This window comes from Schistocerca americana, chromosome 2 (assembly GCF_021461395.2).
Source record: "Schistocerca americana isolate TAMUIC-IGC-003095 chromosome 2, iqSchAmer2.1, whole genome shotgun sequence".
Classification (NCBI taxonomy): Eukaryota; Metazoa; Arthropoda; class Insecta; order Orthoptera; family Acrididae; genus Schistocerca; species Schistocerca americana.
The window spans coordinates 858,286,047-858,313,829 of NC_060120.1; the positions used below are offsets into that span (position 1 = coordinate 858,286,047).

The window sequence follows — 27,783 nt, forward strand, 5'->3', positions numbered from 1 at the left end:
TAATAAAAATGGAAGCGTAGATGGGATTTTCTCGCTGTGCTCCTGATGTTAATGTAGTATGGCGCCGGCCCTGTATCGCTCAAAGGTAACCGTATTACGTGAGAGTGGCGGACAGAATGAGGCGCACACACACACACACACACACACACACACACACACACAATGACAGGCAGAGCGGGCTCCGCCGTGTTTTGGCGCGGAGGAATCTAATTCTGGACTTACGTGACACGACTCCGGCGTTCCTGGAATATTAAAAAGGAGCAGGCGAGACTGTGTCGCAGGGCGTAGTCTTCCTGCAAGTCAGGACCTTCTGCAAGACGATGTTACACGATCACTACACTGTAATTTCGTAACAACAGTCGTCTATTGACAAATCTTGTTTGCGTAACATCAGCGAAAGTAGAACCTACGAGGATATATCGACTTTCTGATCACTGGACAACCTGGTCACATTCGTTTCACAAAACGCAGCTTCGCTAACACATCTCGTTTTATTGTAAGGCTTAGAGCTTTAAAAGCTTAGCATTGGAATAGAAGAGGAGCTCATTCCAGTTTCCTAGAAGGAGCGTAGAACGAACACACGTAATTATAGGTCTGTACCACTGATGTCATTCTGTTCTGGAGATACTGTGCATTTTTACACCCACTGATTTGGAGAAGGAAAATCTCCTCCATACAAACGATATTACAGTGCCTGCATGCGTGTCCGAAGGAACAGACACTGCGGCGACTACAGTTGTTACGAAATACTTGAAATGTATACGCAGTTGCGACATACAGTGGGCTGGCTTCGGGTCCCGGTCTGGCTCAGGTTTTCATTGTTGTAATTCCCTTATATAGCTGACGGTTGTTTGTAACCCCAGCTGCGAATACCGTTCATTCTCTACAAAAATCTACATTGATTCTGCAAACATATATCTTGCGAAACACAGGTCACTCTGTTCCCTCGTGATAATCTGGGTCCCTTGGATACCACTGCCCAGGTTGATGCCGTGTGTTGACTTCAGGATGGAGTTCGATATAGTTTAGCAACGTCCTTTATCGAACAAAACTCGCGCTTATGGATTACCAGCAAAGATTTATGACTGGTTTTAGAACTTTCTTGTAGACAAAACTCAACATGTCATTGTTAAAGAGCCAAAAGCAACAGATTTAAAAATAACTTCAGGAAGAAGTGTGACAGGGCAGTTATTGTCTTCAGTACGCATAAATGATTCAGTGGGTAATGTCGAAAGTTCCGTGAGGCAGTTCGCTGGCGACTCTGTTATCTGTTATCTATATGCACGTGAAAGCGCCAAAAGACAAAACGAGTTGGAGGAAGACCTGCTGAGAGTGACAATTGACTCTCACCGTATACGTATGTAACATACTGCACACAAATAGGCGCAGAGACCCATTGCTGTTCGATTGGTGATAAACAAAAATCGTAAAATAGCTAGAAGAAACCGTCCAAAGCGACTTAAAAGTGGAATGGTCACATAAAGTTGGTGATTGGAATTTCGTGAGAAGATTCCGCCGCAACGAAAAACGCCTATCTTTTAATGATGTCCATCCCAAATCCTGTATCATTGCATTGACACTCTCTCCCATATTTCGCGATAATGCAAAAAGTGCTGCCCTTCTTTGAACTTTTTGGTGTACTTCGTTAGTTTGTCCTGGTAAGGATCCCACTCAAAATATAGCTATTAAATTACTCGTCACAGAGAAGCTAATTTTACCACGTATTTTAATTCACTTTTTTGTCTGTCTGCCCATTCGGTATAAATTTTGCTGTTGATTTTATACTAACTTCCTGATGAGGTACAGACATGAAATGTTAAACGTAGCTCAGAACTGAATGAAAATGCTATATTGTCTCGCTTTCTTGTCAGTCTGTTCGGCAGGGGTGTAAGTGAAAAAATTAGGTAATGCCCCGCATCTAGTCTGCCCTGCATGAGTAGTATGTTGTGTAGGTGCATCGCACTGTGTTTCAGGGGTATATCTCCAGACAGGCTCAACTGAGCAGAGAGAGATGGACGAGGAAAAGGAGATACACAGATAAGATGGAGGAGACGTACAGTGTGAAGCAGAGGAGGTAATAGATAGGGGAGCAGATCCAGAGAGAGTGATAGAGAGAGAGAGAGAGAGAGAGGGGGGGGGGAGGGGAGGGAGATGGACGGAGTAGGGGAGGAGGAGATGGATGGAGGAGGAACTGTGTGCAACATATGGACATATAAAAAGCAGGCCAAAATCGCAGAATATGGAATTAGTGGGTTCAGGAGGGTAATACGGAACGCCGTGCTGGATCCCAACGGCCTCGTATCACTAGCAGTCGAGATGACAGGCATCTTATCCGCATGGCTGTAACGGATCGATCCCTGAGACGATGGGGACGTTCGCAAGACAACAACCATATGCATAAACAGATCGACGACGTTTGCAGTAGCATGGACTATCAGCTCGTAGACCATGGCTGCAGTTACCCTTGACGCTGCATCACAGACAGGAGCGCCTGCGATGGTGTACTCAACGACGAACCTGGGTGCAGGAATGGCAAAACGATGGTTGCATCCGTGTTTGGCGACATCGCGGTGAACGCACATTAGAAGCGTGTATTCGTCATCGCCATACTGGCGTATCACCCAGCGTGATGGTATGGAGTGCCATTGGTTACACGTCTCGGACTCCTCTTGTTCGCATTGACGGCACTTTGAACAGTGGACGTTACATTTCAGATGTGTTACGACTTGTGGCTCTACCCTTCATTCGATCCCTGCGAAACCGTACATTTCAGCAGAATAATGCACGACCGCATGTTGCAGGTCCTGTACGGGCCTTCATGGATACAGAAAATGTTCGATTGCTGCCCTGGCCAGCACATTCTCCAGATCTCTCACCAATTGAAAACGTCTGGTGAATCGTGGTCGAGCAATTGGCTCGTCACAATACGCCAGTCACTACTCTTGATGAACTGTGGTATCGTGTTGAAGCTGCATGGGTAGCTGTACCTGTACACGCCATCCAAGCTCTGTTTGACTCAATGCCCAGGCGTATCAAGGCCGTTATTACGGCCAGAGGTGGTTGTTCCGGATACTGATTTCTCAGGATCTATGTACCCAAATTGCGTGAAAATGTAATCACATGTGAGTTCTAGTATAATATATTTGTCCAATGAATACCCATTTATCATCTGCATTTCTTCTTGGTGTAGCAATTTTAATGGCCACTAGTGTATTTGTCCGCAGCTCGTGGTCGTGCCGTAGAGTTCTCTCTTCCCGCGCCGGGGTTCCCGGGTTCGATTCCCGGCGGGGTCAGGGATTTTCTCTGCCTCGTGATGACTGGGTCGCAGGTTCGAATCCTGCCTCGGGCATGTATGCGTGTGATGTCCGTAGGTTAGTTAGTAGTTCTAAGTTCTAGGGGAATGATGACCATAGATGTTAAGTCCCATAGTGCTCAGAGCCATTTGCACCATTTTTGGTAGTGTAATTAATTTTCCTTACTTATTTGTTTTATTTTTTAGAAAAATAAAAGGTAAATTGACTGGTATATTATGAGGTGAGAAGACACTGAAGGAACCTAAAATTTAACGTGTCCGTCCTGTAGTCTCTATAAAACACATTGAAAAATTTAACGTTGGCAAGAATGATAAGATTTAAATAAAAATAAAAATGTTATGTGTCATGTTTTTATGCCGAAATGAAAAGTATAAAATAATTTCGGTTAGTCTCATATAGATTCCTAACACTGTAACTCCTGAAAAACTGTGATTGTGAATTTTTAATAGCTATGAGAATACTTGTGAGATTTAAAACGAAAAACGTGGGATGCACGCAATACATGACTGATGCAAGGGTTCACCTCCTTACCATTATCTGTTGTGTGCATCACACGTTATCGTATTGAATCTTACTAGCTTCTTTTTAACTATTATAAATTCACAATGAGAAATAATTTTATAATTTCCCGAGCGATTTCACCGCTATTTATTAAAACTTTCTTTTATTTAAATAATTATCAGTTGCGGCCGAGTGATAAGACTGAACACGAACAAATGAACGAAATGTGTACTGCTGGCTATTAAAATGGCATCACATGGTGGCATACAACGAACATCAAATTGCATGAAGTGTACTACAAGCTTGGGCATGCAAATCGTTGTCATTCAGCGCAACCGAACAAAGCTCGTAAGAGGAGTACTACATAAGGAAAAATTACGTAGCAGGTCTCTCATTCACAAATCACTTTTGTACGCTGGTGTTTATGAGGGGATTGTCTGCAAGCATGTGCCAGAATTTCAGCTCCGTGGCCTATCAGTACTGTGCTTTATCATACAACGATATTGCTGTCAACATTGGTCGGTGTAAGGTACCCCTTATTTGCAGATAAGAGCGCATTTTACTTTATTTCCAGTTTTGCTGTTTCTCATATTTGAAGTGAATGTACCAACGCTGCAGTACCTAAGAGGTAGGGAGCGAGAGGTAAGTTCCCACGCTCGCCAGCAGAGGCGGTTGGCTATCTGGCGTTCTCAGAGCCAGTGGGATGAGGTGCCGATGCAGAAATCGCTGGTGACATCACAAAGAGATACGTGGGGAAAGTGCATTTATTCTGGTGCGAATCAGGTGAATGTCATTAATGAAAATTTGTTAACAAACGTTGCCTTTTACCGCTCAGACATTTGGATGAGTCTACCGGTCATGAATACTATATTTCAAAAATTTTACAATGCCAGGAAACGTTAATATTAATAAATAAATGAATAACTTTGGCATAACCGAAGATGTACGATCTTATGCGAACTATACCGATTGTACGCTCAGGTTACAGACTGTGCGCCATAGCCCGGCAGTCGTCAGTAGGATGGCTTTCGGTCTAGTCATGAGGTAGACCACGCTCTTGTACCGTTAATAGCTTACAGTCAATGTGAACAAGTTCATTTTATGGTGTTTGTTAAATAAACGCGCCATAATGGCATCCCATGAAAAAAATTATTTGCGCAAAAAAATTCTTTCCGCTTCATTGCATAAGACATAGACACTAGGACTGCACTTTTAGAATTAGATGATCTGCTACCTCTCTGCGAGTGGGTATAAAACTACGAGAGTGTATCCACATGATAGGTAGGAAGAATTCCTACGCGGCAGATTACTAATTTTTGTATCGGGATACCACGACTGTCACGTGTATATGGAGTCTAAGGGTTGGGGAACGTCATACCCTACGCCATGGAGGATCTCAAAGGTTCCAAGGGACAAGCAACCGAGGTGTCACTTCATGTACCTTGAGTCAGGAAATGGGCCTCTTTGTAGTAAGAAAAAATATCCATACAGAGGAACGGCGACGTCTGGAGCAGTCTGATCTGGAGCAGTCTCCTGACGCACGCCGACACTGGAGTGCCAAACAACACTGGACACAAGAGTAACATCACGCCGTCTTTTCAGGCCAGTTCTGGTTCTGCGTACAGCACCGCGACGGACGTACCCGGTTTCGGAGAGTACAAGAAGAACCAACGTCGTCAGGTTGCATTCAAAATTGTTAAATGGGTCCAGCATCCGAGGTGGTAGTATGTGGCGCCAGTGAGGACTGAATATAGTTACCTGTGGTTCGCATAGCCGGTAATTTTGTCAGTAGCCATTTCATATTTTACTTTTTGCACCCGTTTGATGTGCCCTAACTTTGAGGCCTCTGTGATGTTATCTTCCCCTAACGCACGACTCCGTGTTGTTCATGCAATCCTGACCTACTTCGATACGGAGCGTGTTTGACCAGCACTTTCCACAGATGCCGCACCCACTGAAAATATCTGGTCGTGTGTTCCCGAGAGACTGGTACGCCACCATTCGCCAGCCATTACCGTTGATGAAGTATGGCACATACTTGAAGCAGATTCGAACGACGTACCCGTATCTTGTCATAGAGGGAAAAGGCTGCTACCTTACCACGTTACGAGCAAAACGTGTTTATTGTTTTAATGTGTTTGCTGTCGTTTCGAAACAAACTATGCTTCATCTTTCGTTACTTCGGAATTTTATCGCTTGATACACCACCTCTTAGCGTACCCCTACATCCTATTGTGTGTTAAGACTCAAAAGATAGTTTTGCCAGCCGGCCGAAGTGACCGAGCGGTTCTAGGCGTTACAGTATGGAACCGCGCGACCGCTACGGTCGCAGGTTCGAATCCTGCCTCGGGCATGGATGTGTGTGATGTCCTTAGGTTAATTAGGTCTAAGTAGTTCTAAGTTCTAGGGGACTGATGACCTCAGAAGTTAAGTCCCATAGTGCTCAGAGCCATTTGAACCATTTAGCCATAGTTTTGCCGGTGGTCATTGGTCATTCTGTTGTTTCTGGGCGTTTTGTTCTTATGAATAAGTTAAGTTGTACTTGAGCTTTTTACGAAGCAGAAACGCGGCCTAGAAATACATGTCTAGCAGCTGCTAAAAGTTTCACTTGCTCGTTTTTCTAAAGAAAATAGCAGAGATATAGAAATACGTTGTCTAATGTATTCAGCCTGCAGATCGCTGCTTTGTATTTCCGAATTGCCTGTTTCGCGCAATGTCGCCCATCTTCAGGTTATATATTTCCTATTAGAGTCTAACTTGTCTTAAAGGAACTGTCAGCTCACAGTTATTTTCTGTGGTATACCTCAGTGAACTAACAGTTTCTTTACGACCCGTTTTTTCTGCAACTACAAAATACTACCTGAAGATAAGCGACGTTAGCCGAAACCGTAATTCAGAATTAAACAGCAGCGGTCTGCAGACTGAAAAAAATTGACAGTTTTATATAAATAAGGATCGCAAATACTCCCCGGTAATAAATATGTCCAGTTTTTACTGAAATAAGTGTCCACTGTAATATTGGATAGGAAATCAGTTAAGAAAATTTTTTATGCCTGCAATCAACAAAGATAACGTGTTATTGAAAGAGAACACCAACTAAGAGAGTTCCACAAACAAAGTAACGTCGTCGAAGTGCTGAAGAAGAGAATGTTGACCTGGGCTGGTCATATAGCAAGTATGTCAGGGAATAGACTACCTACGACGTTGTTCTCTAGAACAACAGCTGGAGTGAGACGAAGGACCCAGAATTAGGTGAGAATTAGCTCAAATGGACAATCAACACACTCAACAGTAAGAAATGGAAGATACGTGAAGCAAGCGTGTGGTCGATAAGGTCCTTAAGAGGCGTTCAATACATAAAGCAACATATTTTTTCCTGCAAGCAGGTTGGTTTTATTCGGCATTCTACTACAGCATATTGTTCCCCACTGTTTTGGCTACAAATCCCTATTTTTCAACACTACATCTGTTCAGTGCGACGTCCTTACGCCTCCTTAGAGGTAAGTCCTGTGTGCACGCATGGTATCACTCTACTGGCAGACGACTTGCTGCATCAATAACCTCCTTGTCATCCAAGTATTTCTTCTTTTGGAGTGCGTCTTTCATTGGGACAAACAGATGGAAGTTGGAAGATGCGAGATCCGGGCTGAAGGTTGGATGAGGAAGAACCATCCAGTGAAATTTTGTGAGCTCCTTTCGGGTGCGCCGATCAGTGGGTGCCATTTCTCTGTCACGGAGAAGGAGAAGTTCGTTTGCATTTTTGTCAATGAACACACTCAGGATGTTTCTTCACTTTCCTGAGTGTAGAGCAATACACTTCACAGGTGATCGTTGCACCATGAGGGAGGACATCAAACAGAAAACCCCTTCAAAGTCCCAGAAACCTGTCGCCATGACTTTACCGGCTGAGGTTGCCGCTTTGAACAATTTCTTCGGAGGAGAGGTGATGCGGCTCCACTTCATGGATGGCCGTTTTGTTTTCGGTTCGAAATGATGAAACCATGTTTGATCGGCTGTGACCATGTTCGACAGAAATTGTTACGATCAGACTCGTAACGCGTAAGCTATTCCGCACATACGGTCTTTCGTTGCTCCTCATGGTCATTTGTTAGGTGACGAGGAACCCAGAGGGAGCACATCTAGGAGTATCCCAAATGGTGGACGAGTGTGTCACCACCACCAGTAAGAGTGTCCGCACGTTTCAGCATTGCAGCTCATAGCTGTGTGCGGCCGGCCGGCAAGCGGAAGATCCAACAGTTCTGCGCGAACTTGTTGCGGTGGCGACAGACGCATGGCCCAGTGTCTCAATGACAGAGTTCTGCTTGGAACACACCTCTGTTACAGATGCAATTTTGAAGGCTACGTAAAGCGCTGCCACCAACCGGAAATTAATGAGACTGTAGTGGTGAAGCGAGAACCCGCCAGGTTAGCCGAGAGCGCTAATGCGCTGCTTCCTGGACTCGGGTAGGCGCACCGGCCTCGTATCGAATCCTCCCGGCGGATTACCGTCGTCGCTCGGTGTGCCGGCCAGCCTGGATGTGGTTTTTAGGCGGTTTTCCACATCCCGCTAGTAAATACCGGGCTGGTCCCCACGTTCCGCCTCAGTTACACGGTTCGCAGACATCTGAACACACTCGCACTATTCCATTAATTACACTCGACGCAGACAGCAGGGGTACACTAATTCCGTCCCGGGGGGTACGGGGTGGCGGCAGGAAGGGCATCCGGCCACCCCTTTCCACTAACTTTGCCACATCCGTTCCTAACAATACCGACCCTGCGTCAGCGCGGGACACGGCACCAGTGAAAGAAAAGAAAGAAAGTGGTGAAGCGAGAATATTCCATGATGTCCCACAACAAATTCTACTTTTGTTTCAACCGAAATTGTCCGAGAACAAAAATGTGTGCAATACTTGCTAAACGCCTCGCATATGTTGCCTCACAATCGACGCTGAACACTAATCACTGATGGGTTCCACTTGTGCAGCCTTGTAAGGTTCCGAGAAAAACGCTGAATTCCCTCGGGATAGAAAGCGAAAATACAGCGAAACGGAACTGAAACTCAAGGAGGAACTTCCCGACAACACAGAGGCGGCGCTCTTCTGCATTTGTCATGTCGTTGTTTCCGGGCGTTCTATTCTTATCAAAAATTTAAGTCGTGCCAACGCTGTCCAATTTCTCGCGAACGGAGGAAAATACGGTTCGTTCGTCGCCGTTGTATTATTCACGTGATGCACGCACGGCCCGCGTGCGGAACTGGCTGCGTCTCGCGCCTGCTACGAATGCGGATGGCGCTGTGTGACTGCTGCGGAAATCACGCAGTCCCGTTCCCCGGGGGAACGCGTCACATCTGCGTGGCAGCTGCCGGTTACACGAGGCCGTGGTGACAGGTTGTTCGAAATGTAAATAATAAAAGGCAAAAAAGAGCAGGCCAGGTAAAGTCAGGGGAAGCTTCCTGCGTACGGGATTAATTTTAAAAATAGTCATATTAATTACATAGACGAAAATGAAATTCCACCACCAAGAAGTTATAAGGTTAGAGGAATCAAATTTAGCCTAAGCAGTTGTGTAGCTAATTTATTTGACTGAAATTTCCGGATCACACATTACTATATTTACAAGAGCGTCCTGAGATGTAATGTCTCCGAATTTTTTTATGTGACAATCCATAAAGTTTTATTCTTAATTCTTCGTGTTTACATACTTCCAGCCCTCTGCCACTAGAGGGCTCAGAAATGTTCCGCGTAACATGGCCGTGTGTAACGTAACTCTGTTGCTGTGTGAGAAAACACTTGCTGTAATAGAGCTTCGAATTCTACAGTTCGTCCACATATGGTGTACCTTCTCCTTAAGCATGACAACACCAGATTACAAACGAGCGCTGACACATCTGCAACAATCAGATGCTTTGGATTCACTGTCACCGATTATCCCCCATACAGTCCCGACTTGGCTCCATCCGATTTTCATCTCTTTCCGAAACTTAAAGAACAACTACGAAGATTTCACTTTGATCGTGATAAAGTGGTGCAAACAGTGCGAAGTTGTGACTCCATCAACGAAGTCAAACATTCTGCAGGGTTCGTATCAACGAACTGGTGTCTCGTTTGTAGAAAAGTGTTCGACGCCAGGGAGACTGTATTGAGAAATGTCTACACATGGAGAACAAAATTGTAGAACGTTAATAAAGTTTGTTTTATTTTAAACAAACATTAAGAGCTTTCACATTAAAATTTCGGACGCGTTACATTTCAGCACACCCTCTTATTTATTGTTTATTTACCTTGTCTGGGTTACGTCCCTTAGGCTCTATGTTAAATCAGACCAGTAACAACAAATACTAGTAAACTTTACAAAAATATTCGCAATTTCTATGCGTGCTCCTGTCTCACTTATATACATCTGAGAAATTATCATTCGAAGAATTATAATTACCAACACTAATAACAGGTGTGAAGAATGATAATTATAAATGCCATTTATATTAACACTAAGAATAACAATAATATTGATTATTTAACACCTTCGAAGCCTTGTTCAGTATCAATAGAAACAAAGGAGACAAAGAAAGATGAGAAGGCTGCACTGACAGTGCCAATTGCTGTTTAAAAAGAAGAAATTTTCAATGGAGGTCTTAAAATGTCTCTCTAAGTAGGGAAATTTCTACAGTAGAACAGTCCTGCAGCTAAACGACATTAAGAAATGGGTATGATTCAAATGATTCAAGAGGACACTGTTTTCATCAGTTCGATGAACGGCCAAAATTGCGAAATTCAGTTCTTTTTATTTGATTGACGACCGGTTTGAGGTACCACAACACATTTTCAAATCATCCAAACAGAAAAAAATGGTATACTTCGTGATAGCACGTAAACCTTGTACAATATTAACAAGGTTTGCTTGTTGTTACGGAATTTATAATTTTTTTTGTCTTTGGATGACTTGAGAATGGGTTCTGATACCCGGAAACGGTCATTAATTAAAGAAATAGAACTAAGTTTCGCAACTTCGGCTGTTTTTGTTCACCAAACTGATTGATACCCGTAGGTATCCTATTATTAATCCAGCATGGTAGAAATCCAAAGTATCACCATTTATAAATATCCTGTCATCATCTAAATAGTAAGAGATATCATTAGAAGTTCTCTTAGCTAAAAGGAAAAGTTTTGATTGTCTGCGGTTATTGTTCAGTGACACTCAACCGCGAAAGTTTGATGAAATTGTTACTCTGAAATAATGTAGGAATTAAGATAACCGACTTCGATGTTGACGAGGACAGGTTGTGTCTATTAAGAGAATGATTAACGAAACAGCGCAAATATAGCCCGAATCGTTTGGTCGATTAAGAATCCGGTTCAAGCAATTTGAAAAACGGCCCCTGTAAACTTACATAATACATTTAATGCAAGAAATATTTCAAATTAAGTACGTCATCAGATCTTAAGAAATGAAATACAGCTGAAAAATTAATAATTTATTATTTCGTCAGTAAGAGTGCAAGGAATCGGCAGATCTGATGTACGTGTACAGCCAAACGATTACAGTTTCAGAAAAATTGGATGATTTATTCAAGGGAAGGAGCTTCATGAACTGAGCAAGCCATTAACGCGTTGGCCCACCTCCGACCCTTATGGAAGCAGTTCTTCGGTCTGATATTGATTGACAGTTTTTTATGTCCTCCTGAGGTATGTGGTCCCAAATACTGTCCAATTGGTGCTTTAGATCAACTCCTGAAATGGTTGGAGGATGCTGCCCCTAATGCTCCAAAAGTTCTCAAGTTGAGTAGAGATCCGGTGACCTTTTGGCCAAAGTACGGTTTGGCAAGGACAAAGACAAACAGTAGAAATTCCCACCCTGTGCGGGCAAGCATTATCTTCCTCAAACGTAGAGCCAGGATGGCTTGCCATGAAGGACAACAAAACGGAGCGTAGAATATACTCGACGTACCACTCTGCTGTTAGGGTGGCGAGGATGACAAACAAAAGAGTCCTGCTATGAAAAGAAACGATGCCCTAGACCATCACTACTGGCTGTCGGGCCGTATAGCGGGCTACAGTCAGGTTGAAATGGAATTGACCGTTTGGCGTCATTGGCCGTGAGGCCCCTTGCGGGGCAGGTCTTATTACTTTAGAAGCCACACTGGGTGACCTGCACGCCGGATGGGGATGAAATGATGATGAAGCCAGCACAACACCCAGTTCCTGAGCGGAGAAAATCCCCGACCCAGCCGGGAATCGAACCCGGGCCCGTAGGACGGCGATCCGTCACGCTGACCACTCAGCTGTTGGGGCGGACACAGTCAGGTTGGTATCCTACTACTGTCTGGTGTGTCTCCAGACACGTCTTCTCCATGGAATCTCATCGACTGGAGGAGATTTGTCTATAGTTATAAGTCCCGCTTAGCATTGAGCGAAGTCGTGTTTGTCTGTACATGTACATCACATCTACCGATTTACGCCGCATTCGGATAATTCCCTGGTTGTGTGACGTTTTGTTGGCCTTGGAGTTTGAAACGAAACTGCATTTTTTGAAAGACATGATATTTGCCTTCGACTGCAGTTATTATTTATTTCACAATTGCAGTTCCGGTCTTTGCGCCATTTTCAAGCGTTATTGCAAAAGATTTTGCTCCAGTGCCACTTGTAGGCAGTTGTGAAAGGAATAATTCCTTAGAGTAGAATATGACGTCCTTTAAAAGATTCTACAAGGCTGTTAACACTGCTCGTGAGAAGTTAATCAGAAATTGCATTTGTTGAACTCGCCATTCGGATACTTCGCATAGCAGGCTTGTAGATAGGGCGGTTCATCAGGCTGACGCTGACGCTCGCCTTCCTCTCTGGTGTGCCCACAGCGTCCAACTGCGACGCGACGCTGAGCAGCGACCTGGTGAAGAACGGGTCGGTGTCGTCCCCCGGCTACCCGGACCCCTACCCACCGGGCAGCCACTGCCGCTACGACTTCCAGGGGCGCGGCAAGGAGCGCGTCCAAGTGGTCTTTAACGACTTCCTGCTGCACCAGCCGCCAGAGAGCCACAGAGAGTAAGTATCGCACTATTGCCCTCTCCTACAGTAGTCTGCAGAGGTTCACATTTGGAAACCAGTTCTTCATTGGCGAACAGCCCCTTTGTGGAACCAGGTTTTTATTTATTTATTTATTTATTCTTGTTTCTTTTACTCGCTCACTGTTCCTCCTTATCTTCTTTTTTATACAACCAATAAACAATACCATAATAAAAACAGGTGTGTTGTTACACTACGAGAAATCAGCACTGCCTAGAGACAATGAAATACACTCATACTCATAAATTAAAGATAATTGCAGAATGTGGTGCCACACAACGTGGCACTACACAAAACTGACGCTAGTAGCATAGGCACATAGGGAACACACACGACACAGATCTGTAGGTCCACAGCATTGGTGATGTTGAGAAAACCGTCCCGAAACACATGTGCTACAAAACGCCACTGTTTCCTGCGCATGAACCCCGACATCAATATGGGATATGATCACCATGCGCACGTACACAGGCCACACAATGGGGTAGCATACTCTGGACCAGGTGGTCGAGCAGCTGCTCGGGTATAGCCACCCATTCTTGCACCAACGCCTGTCGAAGCTCCTGAAGTGTCCTAGGGATTTGAAGACGTGTAGCGATACATCGACCTAGAGCATCCCAGACGTGCTCGATGGGGTCTAGCTCTGGAGAACAGGCAGGCCACTCCACTCGCCTGATATCTTCTGTTTCAAGATACTCCTCCGCAATGGCAGCTCGGTGGGGCCGTGCACTATCATCCATCAGGAGGAAGGTGGGACTTACTGCACCCCTGGAAAGGCGGACATACTGGTGCAAAATGAAGTCCCGATGCACCTGACCTGTTACAGTTCCCCTGTCAAAGACATGCAGGGGTGTACGTGCACCAATCATAATTCCACCTGACACCATCAAACCACGACCTCCATACAGGTCCCTTTCAAGGACACTAAGGGGCTGGTATCTGGTTCTTGGTTCACGCCAGATGAAAACCAGGCTAGAATCACTGTTGAGACAATACCTGGATTCGTCCCTGAACATAACCTAGGACCACTGTTCCAATGACCATGTACTGTGTTGTTGACACCAGGCTTTACGGGCTCTCCTGTGACCGGGGGTCAGTGGAATGCACCTTGCAGCTCTCCGGGCAAATAAATCATGTCTGTTCAGTCGTCTGTAGACTGTGTGTCTGGAGACAACTGTTCCAGTGGCTGCAGTAAGGTCCCGAGCAAGGCTACCTGCAGTACCCCGTGGACGTCTGCGGGCACTGATGGTGAGATATCGGTCTTCTTGTGGTGTTGTACACTGTGGACGTTCCGTACTGTACCGCTTGGACATGTTTCCTGTCTGCTAGAATCGTTGCCATAATCTTGAGATCATACTTTGTGGCACACGGAAGGCCCATTCTACGGTCTGCTGTGTTTCACCACCCTACAGTCGCCCCAGTATTCTACCCCTCATAACGTCATCAATATGTGTTCTTTGAGCCATTTTCAACACACAGTCACCATTAGCACTTCTGGAAACGTCTGCACACCTACTCGCTGCATCGTACTCTGACATGCACCAACACACTTTTGCGTATGTGGACAGCTGCCAGCGCCACCGTGCGACGACCGCAGGTCAAATGCACCGTATGGTCGTACCCCGAGGTGATTTAAACCCGCCAACCGCCCACCAGAACGTTGTTTCACCATGTATCAGCATTATGCTTAATTTATGAGCGTGAGTGTAAATCAGTGAAGTAGGCTAAAATTTTGTGCAGGGCAAGGAACTCAAACCCGGATACTGCACTTCTCTAGAACGGTTTTCCTAACCCCCTTGACTATCTTGGTAAGCTTGCCATCCAACCCAAATTCTCACCCAGTCACGTGCAAGTAGAGGTCCCTTGCACTAATCCCAATGCTCGTAGCAATCGAAGTCCTGCCGGGGTTCGGTGCACCCACACTGAAAGTACCTAGAGCCATCCTCGCCCATATTGATTTGTAGTGTCTGTTCCGTCGGATGGGAAGCGTGTCCGGACGGCCACTAACGCAAACATTCTAGAGAAGCGGAGCATTGGGATTTGTCTCCGTCCGGCACAAATTTCCAACCTTCATCACTCATTTAATTCAACCCCTGTAGGCCGCTGGGGCTCCTCGTTTCTAGTAACATAATTTCTTTACGGCCGCTCTATCACCAGTCGTACAGACACCACATTTGTATGTAAGTATGGTGCGTCAGTGCGTGACGCTAAAACGTCGTAAGCCAATTTTTCAGGTCCACGGGGGCTACGTGGTAAGTTATCCCTCCATCCCCCACCCATTAAGAAGGTTTCGGTTCAGAGCTATAGGGGGTGGATTCGAAAATATCACGGCGTCGCACCAATGGTCTTCTTAAGGGAAGCAGCTGGGAATCGACTGGACTGAATGCTGAATAAAGTCGTAGAATCTTCCAGAACGTTATAGAATCTTTCAGAACTTTCGAGATTGTTTCATATCATTCTGGAATTTTCCAGAATGTTTAAAAATGTTTCAGTATGTCTGAGGATATTCTCCATTGTTCCGTTATCTCGTTGTGCTTGTGATACGCTTTATATTCTCCAGCTCAGAAGGGTATATGTAGACGGCGGCTCGATACATGCACCACTATATTTTTGTAAACCGATTAGTGTGGATCAAGGAAAAGTGAGAAATAATAGAAAGTGAAATAAACTGAAATGAAAGTGAATTGCGAAAGGTAGAGAAAAGTGTATTAACTGGAATTTTATTGTGTTACCCGAGATTAACATTTAACAGGATGCCGACAAAAAAGGAGAAGGTCTTGCTAATGATGAACTGACAAGGATACACAACAGTGAAGAAATGAAACAGGTCAGCAGCGAGAAGCATGTTTAGCTTCACAATCGAAGAGAATAAAGAGATTAAGAGAAAACCTGCATCTACATCTACAAGCATACTCATCAGATCACACTTAAGTGCCTGACAGAGGGTTCATCTAACTGCCTTCGCAATAATTCTCTATTATTCCACTCTCGAACAGCGCTCGGAAAAAACAAACACCTATATCTTCCTATGCGAGCTCTCATTTCCCTTATTTTTTTAATGATGATTGTTTCTCACTATGTAGGTCGGTGTCAACAAAATATTTTTGCATTCGGACGATTAAGTTGGTGATTGAAATTACGTGAGGTATTCTGCCGCAACGAGAAACGCCTTTGTGTTAATCGCGTCCATCGTAAATCCTGTATCATGTCCGTGACATTCTCTCCACTATTTACCAATAATATAAAATGTGCTGCCTTTCTTTGAACTTTCTCGATGTACTCCGTTACTCCTAGCTGGTAAGGATCCCACACAGTGCAGCAGTGCTCCAAAAGTGGGCGTAGGTAGGTAGTCTCTTTAGTGGATCTGTCGCATCTTAAGGGTGTTCTACCAATAAGACGTAATCTTCGCTTAGCTGACCTTTTCTATGCGTTGTTTTCGACTTCAGTTGTTCTTTACTTTAATGCCAAGGTTTTTATTTGAATTTATGTTCTTTAGATTTGGTTGCTTTATCGTGTAAGCAAAGTCTTATGGATTCCTTTTAACACTCGGTGGATGACCTCACACATTTCATTATTTAGCGTCAGCTGCCAATTTTTGCGCCATACAGATATCTTTTCTCAATTCTTTCGCTATCTGTTTGATAACTTTACTAGACGATAAACAACAGCATCATCTGCAAACAACCCAAGACGGCTGTTCAGATTGTCTCCTAAATCGATTATATAGAAAAGGAACAGCAGAGGGCCTATAACTCGACCTTGGGGAACGCTAGAAATCACTTATGTTTTACTCGATGACTTTCAGTCAGTTACCACGAACTGTGACCTCTCTGACAGGAAATCACGTATCCAGTCGCACAGCTGAGACGATATTCCATAAGCACGCAGTTTCACTACAAGCTGCTTGAGACATTCGGGTGTGAAGAGCCTTCTGGAAATCAAGAAATAAGGAATCAGTCTGATACTCCTTCTCGATAGCACTCAGCATTCATGTGAGTGAAGATCGAGTTGTGTTTCACAAGAAACATGTTATCTAAATCTGTGTTGGCTGTGTGTTAGTAGAGCGTTTTCTTAGATATAATTGATAACGTTCAAACATAATATACACTCCTGGAAATGGAAAAAAGAACACATTGACACCGGTGTGTCAGACCCACCATACTTGCTCCGGACACTGCGAGAGGGCTGTACAAGCAATGATCACACGCACGGCACAGCGGACACACCAGGAACCGCGGTGTTGGCCGTCGAATGGCGCTAGCTGCGCAGCATTTGTGCACCGCCGCCGTCAGTGTCAGCCAGTTTGCCGTGCCATACGGAGCTCCATCGCAGTCTTTAACACTGGTAGCATGCCGCGACAGCGTGGACGTGAACCGTATGTGCAGTTGACGGACTTTGAGCGAGGGCGTATAGTGGGCATGCGGGAGGCCCGGTGGACGCACCGCCGAATTGCTCAACACGTGGGGCGTGAGGTCTCCACAGTACATCGATGTTGTCGCCAGTGGTCGGCGGAAGGTGCACGTGCCCGTCGACCAGGGACCGGACCGCAGCGACGCACGGATGCACGCCAAGACCGTAGGATCCTACGCAGTGCCGTAGGGGACCGCACCGCCACTTCCCAGCAAATTAGGGACACTGTTGCTCCTGGGGTATCGGCGAGGACCATTCGCAACCGTCTCCATGAAGCTGGGCTACGGTCCTGCACACCGTTAGGCCGTCTTCAGCTCACGCCCCAACATCGTGCAGCCCGCCTCCAGTGGTGTCGCGGCAGGCGTGAATGGAGGGACGAATGGAGACGTGTCGTCTTCAGCGATGAGAGTCGCTTCTGCCTTGGTGCCAATGATGGTCGTATGCGTGTTTGGCGCCGTGCAGGTGAGCGCCACAATCAGGACTGCATACGACCGAGGCACACAGGGCCAACACCCGGCATCATGGTGTGGGGAGCGATCTCCTACACTGGCCGTACACCACTGGTGATCGTCGACGGGACACTGAGTAGTGCACGGTACATCCAAACCGTCATCGAACCCATCGTTCTACCATTCCTAGACCGGCAAGGGAACTTGCTGTTCCAACAGGACAATGCACGTCCGCATGTATCCCGTGCCACCCAACGTGCTCTAGAAGGTGTAAGTCAACTACCCTGGCCAGCAAGATCTCCGGATCTGTCCCCCATTGAGCATGTTTGGGACTGGATGAAGCGTCGTCTCACGCGGTCTGCACGTCCAGCACGAACGCTGGTCCAACTGAGGTGCCAGGTGGAAATGGCATGGCAAGCCGTTCCACAGGATTACATCCAGCATCTCTACGATCGTCTCCATGGGAGAATAGCAGCCTGCATTGCTGCGAAAGGTGGATATACACTGTACTAGTGCCGACATTGTGCATGCTCTGTTGCCTGTGTCTATGTGCCTGTGGTTCTGTCAGTGTGATCATGTGATGTATCTGACCCCAGGAATGTGTCAATAAAGTTTCCCCTTCCTGGGACAATGAATTCACGGTGTTCTTATTTCAATTTCCAGGAGTGTATGTATGTTCCAAAATCCTGCTTCGTACCGACGTTAATGTCATGGGCCTGTAATTTAGTGGATTGCTCCTATTGCCTTTCTTGAATACTGATGTGACCTGTGTAGTTTTGCAGTCTATATGTACCGATCTTTCGTCGAGCGAGCTGTTGTATATCATTGTTAAGTATGGAGCTATTTCATCAGCATACTCTGAAAGGAACCTAACTGGTATACGTTCTGGGCCGGAATACGCTTATTTTAAGTGACTTCAGTTGCTTCACTACTTTGAGGGTATCTACTTCTGAGGTACTGATGTTGGCAGCTGTTCTTGATTCAAATTCTGGAATGTCTACGTCGTCATCATCGCTGAAGGATTTTCGGAAGGTTGTGTTTTTGTCATCTACAGTTTTCAATCGTTATCGCGTAGAGAAGGCATTTCCCTTAGCATCCTTTACATACGACAAGAATTTCTTTGGATCAAAATGGCTCTAAGCATTATGGGACTTAACATCTGAGGTCATCAGTCCCCTACACTTGGAACTACTCAAACTTAACTGACCTAAGGACATTACACACATCCATGCCCGAGGCAGGATTCGAACCTGCGACCGTAGCAGCAGTGCGGTTCCGGACTGAAGCGCCTAGAACCGCTCGGCCACAGCAGCCGGCGTTATTTTTATCAAAATCACGTGCCTAGCAAATCTGTAAGGTACGATGGAAATGTCCAACTGTGCTGGACAATGCAAAACTTCCTGATGTTCCGTATCGATTGTTTCATTTACTTGTTTATCTTGTGGAAAGAATTATTTGTAACAGTTGACGTGTTCTGCCTTATTTTCTTTGGTTGCTGACGAACACACTGCTGCCGGCACAAACTCTGCACTGCTCCTATATTAATTTCGCTGAATATTATGCTGGCTTTGACAACAGTAACAAGACGAAAATGTCGCATTAAGCGACTACTGACTTTTGATAACTTGCTAATTCATACTGTAGCTGTTATATCAGTCTTCAGGTCAGCAGCACGTAGATTCCACAATTCCTTGACTGACAAGACGAAATGCTTACTTTACAAGTGTTTTAGGCTGAAATCAAACACGCTTATCTCCTTCATTGCTAAAGCTGAGTGGTAGTAATGACTTACGGGAGGCAAATTATAATTTCAGATACACATCAGCGGCTGCCATCAACAAAAAGTGACGTTCTGTTAACTTACTGTACAATCGAAAACATGAAACAGCTACAGACAGCGGAGCACACAAGTGACAAGAGCTACGACGCTGATCTCGAAGCGAGGGAAGTCGGGAAATGGGTGTTATTTAACACACAGTGCTCAGGCTGGCTTCACGCGGAGCCACTTTGCAGCGCTTCTCAGTGGTTCGTAAGCAGCGCTTCCGCCGACGTTAGTGGTGCTCCTACCGAGCGTTTAAGTGGTGCTCCAAGCACGCGTTAGTGGCGCTGCAAAGAGGTGTCAGCGGCGCTGCAAACTCTGCTCTCCTCGTGTAAGACACTGAGCAGTTAAGTGGAGGATATTTCATTAAATGTTCAACAAGATACGATAGAAATTACAACAGAAACTTCCTGTCTTCTGCATACCTTGTCAGAGAAAGATATCGGTGTAGGTTTGAGGACACGTCTTGTGTTTCTGGACTAGAGGATGAGATGCCGGTAGACAGCTCTTTACCTGGAATTGATACTAAATGCATCCGAACAAAGACTGCAGATTACTTCAAGAATGAAGGAACATGGAAATAACTTAAATGTACAACAAATCTGAAATTACGATTAGCATGCAGCTGAGATATTTGCTTGAAATACAACTCTCCATGTACTGCATTTGTGAAGTATTGTAGCTACTGCAACACAGGCTGTAGCAAAAAGAATCATCCGATTCGGCACGTCTATATTTCTGAAACTAATAAACATATGCAATGAAATTTTTTTTTTGAACGGGAAATTCAAAATGTTTTTCTTTTTTCTTACCTTTTCATATGTGTTCTACATGCCCCCATTGAGATGTACGGCTTATGTCAATGCGGTATTCAAATTGTTCACACGCTGCAGCGAGCATGTCTTGATTTGCAGCTTCCACAGCTACTGTTATGTCTCAGTTCACTCATTGTTGTTGGTAACAGAGACACATAAACAGAGTCTTTTATAAACCCCCACCAGAAATAACCACATGCAGTCAGGTCCGGTGATCTTGGAGGACAGTAATGTAAGGTTGAATCATTTGGTCCAGTGCGAGCGGTCGATCGTTCAGTAATTGTTCGATTTAAAAATTTCCGCACTTCCAGATGCCAGTGTGGCTGTGTCCGATTCTGTTGGTAAATGAAGTCGTTCGAATCAGTGTCCGGCTGTAGGAAAGAAAAGTTCTCAAGCATATTGGGATATGTGCTTCCTGTAACAGTGTTCTCGGCAAAGAAAAATGGACCATACACCTTTTCCCGTGAAAATGTACAAAACACATCAAATTTTGGAGAGTCCCTCTGATGTTGTACAACTCCATGTGGTTGTTCCGTACCCCATATTCTCACATTATGACGGTTCATCTTTCCATGTAAATGGAATGTTGCCTCGTCACTAAACACTAAGCGTGGAAGAAGACTGTCATCCTCCATGGCCGAGCTGCTCTAGACGCTTCAGTCTGCAACCGCGCGACCGCTACGGTTGCAGGTTCTAATCTGCCTCGGGCATAGATGTGTGTGACGTAGTGACGTACTTAGGTTAGTTAGGTTTAAATAGTTCTAAGTTCTAGGGGAGTGGTGACCTGAGATGTTAAGTCCCATGGGGCTCAGAGAATTTTTTTTTTTTTTTTTTTTTTTTTTGTCGTCCTCCATCGTGCCAAGTACGAAATTCAGAAGTCAACACGTTGTTGTATGTCGCCTTCACGAGAACTTGCAGTAGCTGAATTTGAATTTTGTACGGTTTCACGTGTAAACGTCGACGCAACACACGCCAAACGGACATCGGGGGCATGTTGAGCTGTCGAGCTGCAGGGCGAACGGATTTCAGCGGATTCCTTGTGAAACTATGGTGGATGCGTTCGACGTCTGTCCAGACACTCGCGGACGGCCCGGCGATTTGCCTTTACACAAACAGCCTGTTCCTCGGAATTGTTCATGCCACCGTCTAATGCTCCTTGCTGCAGGAGGATCCACACCATACTTAGTACGGAAGGCACGCTGAACGGTCGTTACTGACATGCACTGCGCACAACGTATAAAACAAAACGCTTTCTGTTGTCCCGACACTGTTTTTACCAGAACTGAGGTGGGCGCTCACTGCTGCTACCTATCGGGAACCACGTAGAACTAGAAAGTTTGCTCTTTCCAACAGTAAGTTGTTCTCGCACATATCTCAAATAATATAATAGTTACGTAAAACTTTGAACATAGCTGCTAAGGTTCAGTGACCGTGTCAGAATTATGTTAGAACAAATAAGCCCTTGGTCACAAATATTAAGTCAGTCAAAATTGACCAGCTTTCGACGCTACTATGAGCGTCGTCTTCAGAATCAGACTAACTGCTCTAAAACATATTATGTATATAATACATTCATAAATTTAAAGTTTGTACTGACTGGAAAAGATGCAGTACTTACAAGTCACACATTAAAAATATCTAAGCCGGAAAGGCGACTTCATGAATAGGGCTGCTCATACTGTGAACAAGGGTTGCAACAAGACTCTAGTCTTGTTGCAACCCTTGTTCACAGTACGGGCAGCCCTTAGCGGCTCGCCGTCTCACAACTATTCATGACGCCGCCTTTCCAGCTTAGATCTTTTTTGATGTGTGACTTGCAAGTACTGCATCTTTTCCAGTCAGTACAAACTTTAATTTTATTAATGTGTAATATACCTAATATGTTTTAGAACAGTTAGTCTAATTCTGAAGACGACCCTTATAGTAGCGTCGAAACCTGGTCAATTTTGTCTTAATATTTGTGACCGAGGACTTATTTGTTCTAATATAATATAATAGTTACGTTTTTTTTTTCAAAATCAGATGATTCTTTTTGATACATCTTGTATTTCCTGTACTTGGATATTTAGTCGAAATAAACATTACTTTTCTTACCGAGAAAATTTTCTCTGTTGTGGACATGCCAGTTACATTTGTTCTTAATGTCCCCATGATGGACTGCCAAGCATTCTACTTTGCAATCTCTTTGCAGTAATCGTGCTGTTTCAGATCGCATATGGCAGGCCACTTTTTAATTTCAATGGTAACATTTCTGTATTGATGTTTGGTGCTTTTGTTCCTTTGCCCAACGCCATACCCACAACTTCCTCTTTGCAGTAGCTATTGCACAAGGGATACGCGGGTTAGCAACGTTGCACTCGGCCGTATGAAACATTGGTATGCTGTGGCGTAGTCTGAACGCTACCATTACGTTGCCTGCATAGTCACGAGTGGCGCAACTCTGTGTGGTCGCCGTTCGCGACGAAGCAGCCGGTAGGCAGCTCCACCGGCCAGTGGCTGTGTGTTGGTTCAAATGGCTCTGAGCACTATGGGACTTAACTGCTGAGGTCATCAGTCCTTTAGAAGTTAGAACTACTTAAACCTAACTAACCTAAGGGCATCACACACATCCATGCCCGAGGCAGGATTCGAACCTGCGACCGTAGCGGTCGCGCGGTTCCAGACTGTAGCGCCTAGAACCGCTCGTCCACCCCGGCCGGCGGCTGTGTGTGAAACCGCTCGTACATCTGCAGCATTTGCCATCGGCAGCGCTGCTAAAAAGTGCTGCTACGTCTGCACGGGTCCTAAGGGCGATCGGATGAGGTGGGCAGCGACCAGCAAACGTCATGGTTCCTTTATCACACCCTTGGTACGTAGTCGACAAAACGAAGGAACTTTGACTCAATAAACTCTGTTGAACGGAATGTTCACCTGTCTGCGAAAGAGCTACGCTAATGTAAAAGTGATGAGGAGGGACAGAAAGACACATCTCTTTATTTTACGGCCAGTTACGGCGCTATTTTTTTCGCCGAATTTAGTGTTACTATTTGCCAATTCCGGTGTTAGTTTCTGGCTCCTTGTTTTTGAACTAAGTTTTTAATTTTGTACCGCTTTTCATTGCTTCTTTTGTTTATTTTTCAAATCTTTTTTTTAAATTTTTGTGCTATGTCATTGTGTTACAGTGTTATGTTGAAACTGGAAATATATCTATCTATTGTATTCTTCAAGCTATTCCAGAAAATTCATCCAATTCGTCGTATATTACACATAAATGAGGATAGAATCTTGGGGAGAATTTTAACTTTCACATCGGAACTGGAAGTTAACTCTGGGGCCAATTCTAAGTTGCTGGTTTGCGTGGCTGCTGGTAGTGATCTCCTTGCTGCGGTTCGCTAGCTCTCTCGTTAAAGTCACAACGAGATTCGAATAACCCAACAATAAAAATAATTTTGTGTTCTCCGTTTTAGCAGATGCACTACGGTTGCAATTGTGCTGCACCTTTTTTGTCGAATGTTCGGCTGTATACGTGATGCATTGGTAAGGGGCGTGCGACTGGGCATTTGTCATTGGCCTCCAAGGTTGCCTGTTGTCAATGATATTTCATTGCTTGTGGAAAGTGTCTGTATATGTGCGCTCTTGTAATACTTACGTGTGAAGGGCGACTGTGCATAGTAGCAGCAATGAATACAGGAACTCCATACATGCTCCCACATGTGTGGGATGAGTTTGACTATAGTTTGGATGTTTGCCATGCGTCCGCTAGAGAGCACATTGAACATTTGTGAAAGGTAACTGAAAACTTTGATGTTAAAAGTAAATGTAAAAATCATCGCAAGTTTTTTATGTGCATGCAAGTAAAAGAGTTTTACTTTTAAAATGGACTTGTTCTTTGAAAATTAAAATCCTGTAGTTCTGTGCATCTCCTGAAATTCATCCTAAGTTTCTGTTCTCATACACGTAGATCAGTGGTTCATAAATGTTAAGAGACCATTACCCCTGAGTCAAGGCAGATACTAGCTAGGACCATCCCCTCCCCCTTCTCCATTACACATATACACATTACCACATTCAGAATGATCAAGAATTTTCTTTGGAAACTTTTATTTTTAAAATGGCGAAAAGTAAATGATATTTAGATTTTGTGAGCGCTTTATTTTATCACAAACTAGAGAGTCAACAACACAGTTGGTATTTCTTATTTCTAACAACCTCTTTTATAGAATGATGAAGCGATTTTCAGTGCATGCCGAGTGCTATTACGAATCCTCAGAAATGAAAGCTAACTGGCCACACTCAAGGCTGTCACTTGTTACAAAACATGTTTTCGCCGAACCACTCCTTTCCCTAGTGGCACCCTGCACCTCCATTTAAAATCAACCAAGTTAAAATGAGTGCACTACACATACTGTTTGTAAATCAGTTGATTGCTGACTCCTCACATGCGAAATGGCAGAAATTGGAAGAGTTCGGGTTATCAGTGCTTTGTTTCTTACTACTGCCACTAATAATAATAATAATAATAATAATAATAATAATAATAACAGTAGTTTAGTAATCAATACAGCAGTGTAGTAACCATTAAATAGTTATTGTTATGCTGACGACATCAACTAGTCCGTTTACTGTTGCGAAGACTGTAAAGAAGCAATTTCTTGTCTACTATGGGAACTACCTTCAACTCAGAGAAGACATTTTCGTGAGATATTTAGGCATATGATACATTTGTCTCAATTTTAGTGTCGTATTGAAAGGTGGCTACACTGAGCCACAGCGCCAGAGATTGCGCCAAAGAGTATTATTCAGCCGCCTCCACTGGCAGTGCCTGTCGAGGACTCGTAGTAGTCAGTGCTTGTTAAGAACTCGTAGCGGAGAGTGCTTGTTGAGATGTGCTAGTGAAAAGTGGTTGCTGAGATGTCGTAGGGAAGAGTGTTTGCTGAGATGTGATACTGAAAAGTTCTTGTTGAGATGTGGTAGTAGCGAGTCGGTGTGGAGAGATTGTAATGATTAGAGTGCTTTTCATCAATATAAATGAAGGTAAAAAAAAATTTTCTTTTTTCTCTCATTGTTTCAGTGTCCTAAATAATGCGTCATTACAGGTTCAGTCAACAAAGCATCTGGCGTGTGTTCTTGTATTAGAGTGTAATTCTGGATTTCTTTCGCAATTATAGTGTTTCTAATTTTTTTTATCAAGTCAGTATAAATGATACTCAAAATTTCGTGCCTTATTGAAGAAGAACCGTGCCAGATGTGTACGTTGAGTCATACTTCCACACACAGAACAGTTATACTTGTGCTTTGGTTTCGTAGGTTTTATAGTTGCTGGGGATGCTGGGGACTTAATTAATTAATTGTGTTAACGAAAATTTTCATTTCATTCTTTGTTGTTGTTCTATGCAGTCAGATTGCGTAATAATACCAGTCAGGGCCGGCCGTTTACGAGACACAGCGTAATCGGACATACAGCTACTAAAAATTTAAAAAATCTTTTCATTAATAATAATTAAGCCCCCATGCAGTATATGCACTGTATAAATATGTTTGTAGCTGATGGACTATGAGAGGAAGATGCTTGTAACTTCCCAACAGATAAATTATCTCCGTAACCTCGCAATGAAAATGTGACTCATATATAGCCTTTCAATAATTAACTGACTGTGAACCTAAACTGGTAAATCTGGACATCACCAGTGCTGCGTCATGGCCCTGAAAAGTCATTCTGAATAAATTTAAAATTCTTACCTCAATGAAGTCGCCGGATAACGCTTATTATCTGTTCCTATAAGAAATTGTTCTGGCACAGCCCAGTGCAATGCTGGCCGCTACATTTGCCATGTATAAAAAGAAACAACTGATTTTTCTTTACGATAATTGGGATGACCATGGATAGGAGAAATTAGTAAATCTTTAAATTCAGATGAGTGATTGCCAAAAGTTATTTTATAAGAAAGATTATTATTAAAAGATTTTTTAAAAACATTTACGTGGAACTTGATATAACAATAGTACAAAATCAGTTGTTACAAATTACATATGCGCGCGGCTATGAATAGTAATTCTTGATTTTACCCTATAGTATATCGCTCTGGCACGACCATCGCTCTCCATGACCGGCCCAACCACCCCACTGAGAGCTACTACTACTACTACTGCTGCTGCTGCCGACACTGCTCTCTGGTCTGTGATTCTATTGTAGCTTACATATCGCAAGCAGCTTGTAAGCAAACCATCGAAATTACATCTGCTGGACTGCGCTAGCAATAAATTCCTTAGTCATGAACCTCTTACATGCTGACACATTCGTTTCACAAGCAGTAACCTCCTCCAAATCGTCTTACGCGTTAATACTAGTGTTCGAAATTTAAAAACAATGTAATTATTGCTAGCCTATGCAATCAGTATCACAGGCTGACCAAAGAGCTATATTTTAAAAATAATATAGCTTTGTGACCGAAACACACTGAATCATGTTCTTTTTACCCCTGAAAAAATTTTATTTTGTCCCCGTTTAGCAACCACTGATGTAGACGTTATAGCCTGTTTTGAACCTTGCGCTTATTGATATCACACATCACATTTATTCCACTAACTGAAAAAGAAAAAAACTGATATAGCTACTCAAATCTTATTAACTGAAGAAAACATTGCTCTGCAACCTAACATTGCTGAAAGTTTTTCGAAACAAAACATGTTTGTAAGGTAGCTTCGAAAACATTACGCCTCTGATATGTTAACACTTCTTGTGATAAGAGATCGGAGAATATGGCAGTAGGGCATATACGTCTGATATTACGTCTAGTGCATCATATTTCATCAACGAACTTTCCACTATAATAAATCCGTCACTAAGCCGTTTTAAGATGGAACAGAGGTAAAAATTTATTCAATGTCATCAGACTTCTCAACCTTTTTCCACAACAGGTCGCACAAAAAGCGACACATTTCGAAAAGACCTTTCATGCAGTATATTATTTAATCTTTATATGCTCGCATTTAACATTTCTAGCACGTAAATTAACATGGCGCCTGTTCAGTTTTCCCCTGTCAACCCAAGTCAGGTAAGTGCCATTATACCCTAAATAATTTTTAATGTTAGTGGAAAGAAGTTCCTGTTAGCACCCTCAACTTTAGTCCAGCTTGAGGTCAGACTGGCTGGCAGAAGCAAACCTGAGCAGCGACCATATTAATTTGCGCATTTATAGTGCTGAAGTACCGAATTTAGTGGCTCTCGTATTTTTAATTTCGTGCTATCAAAATAGGCAGCTTGAATGGTGCGTATAAAAATGCAAACAGAATAGCCAGCAGGGCATATAGGTTACATCTAGGGCATCAGTTCCTCGCTCGACAAATTAACGGTAACTGTAGGGCTATACGTGAAGATCACCTCTGAAAAAAAAAGTAGAGGAGAGTGTTGTAACTGGTGCATCGAGTACCCAGGAA

General features: G+C 43.9%; 1 protein-coding gene across 1 annotated transcript in view; it reads left to right on the forward strand.

Annotated features, from left to right (window-relative positions):
* The window catches only part of LOC124594489 (suppressor of lurcher protein 1-like), a 207,058-nt gene that overhangs the window by 15,904 nt on the left and 163,371 nt on the right, over positions 1–27,783 (forward strand). The window contains exon 2 of the mRNA XM_047132864.1: positions 12,667–12,853. Within this exon, the coding sequence (XP_046988820.1) occupies positions 12,667–12,853 (187 nt within the window). The remainder of the gene's footprint in view (positions 1–12,666; positions 12,854–27,783) is intronic.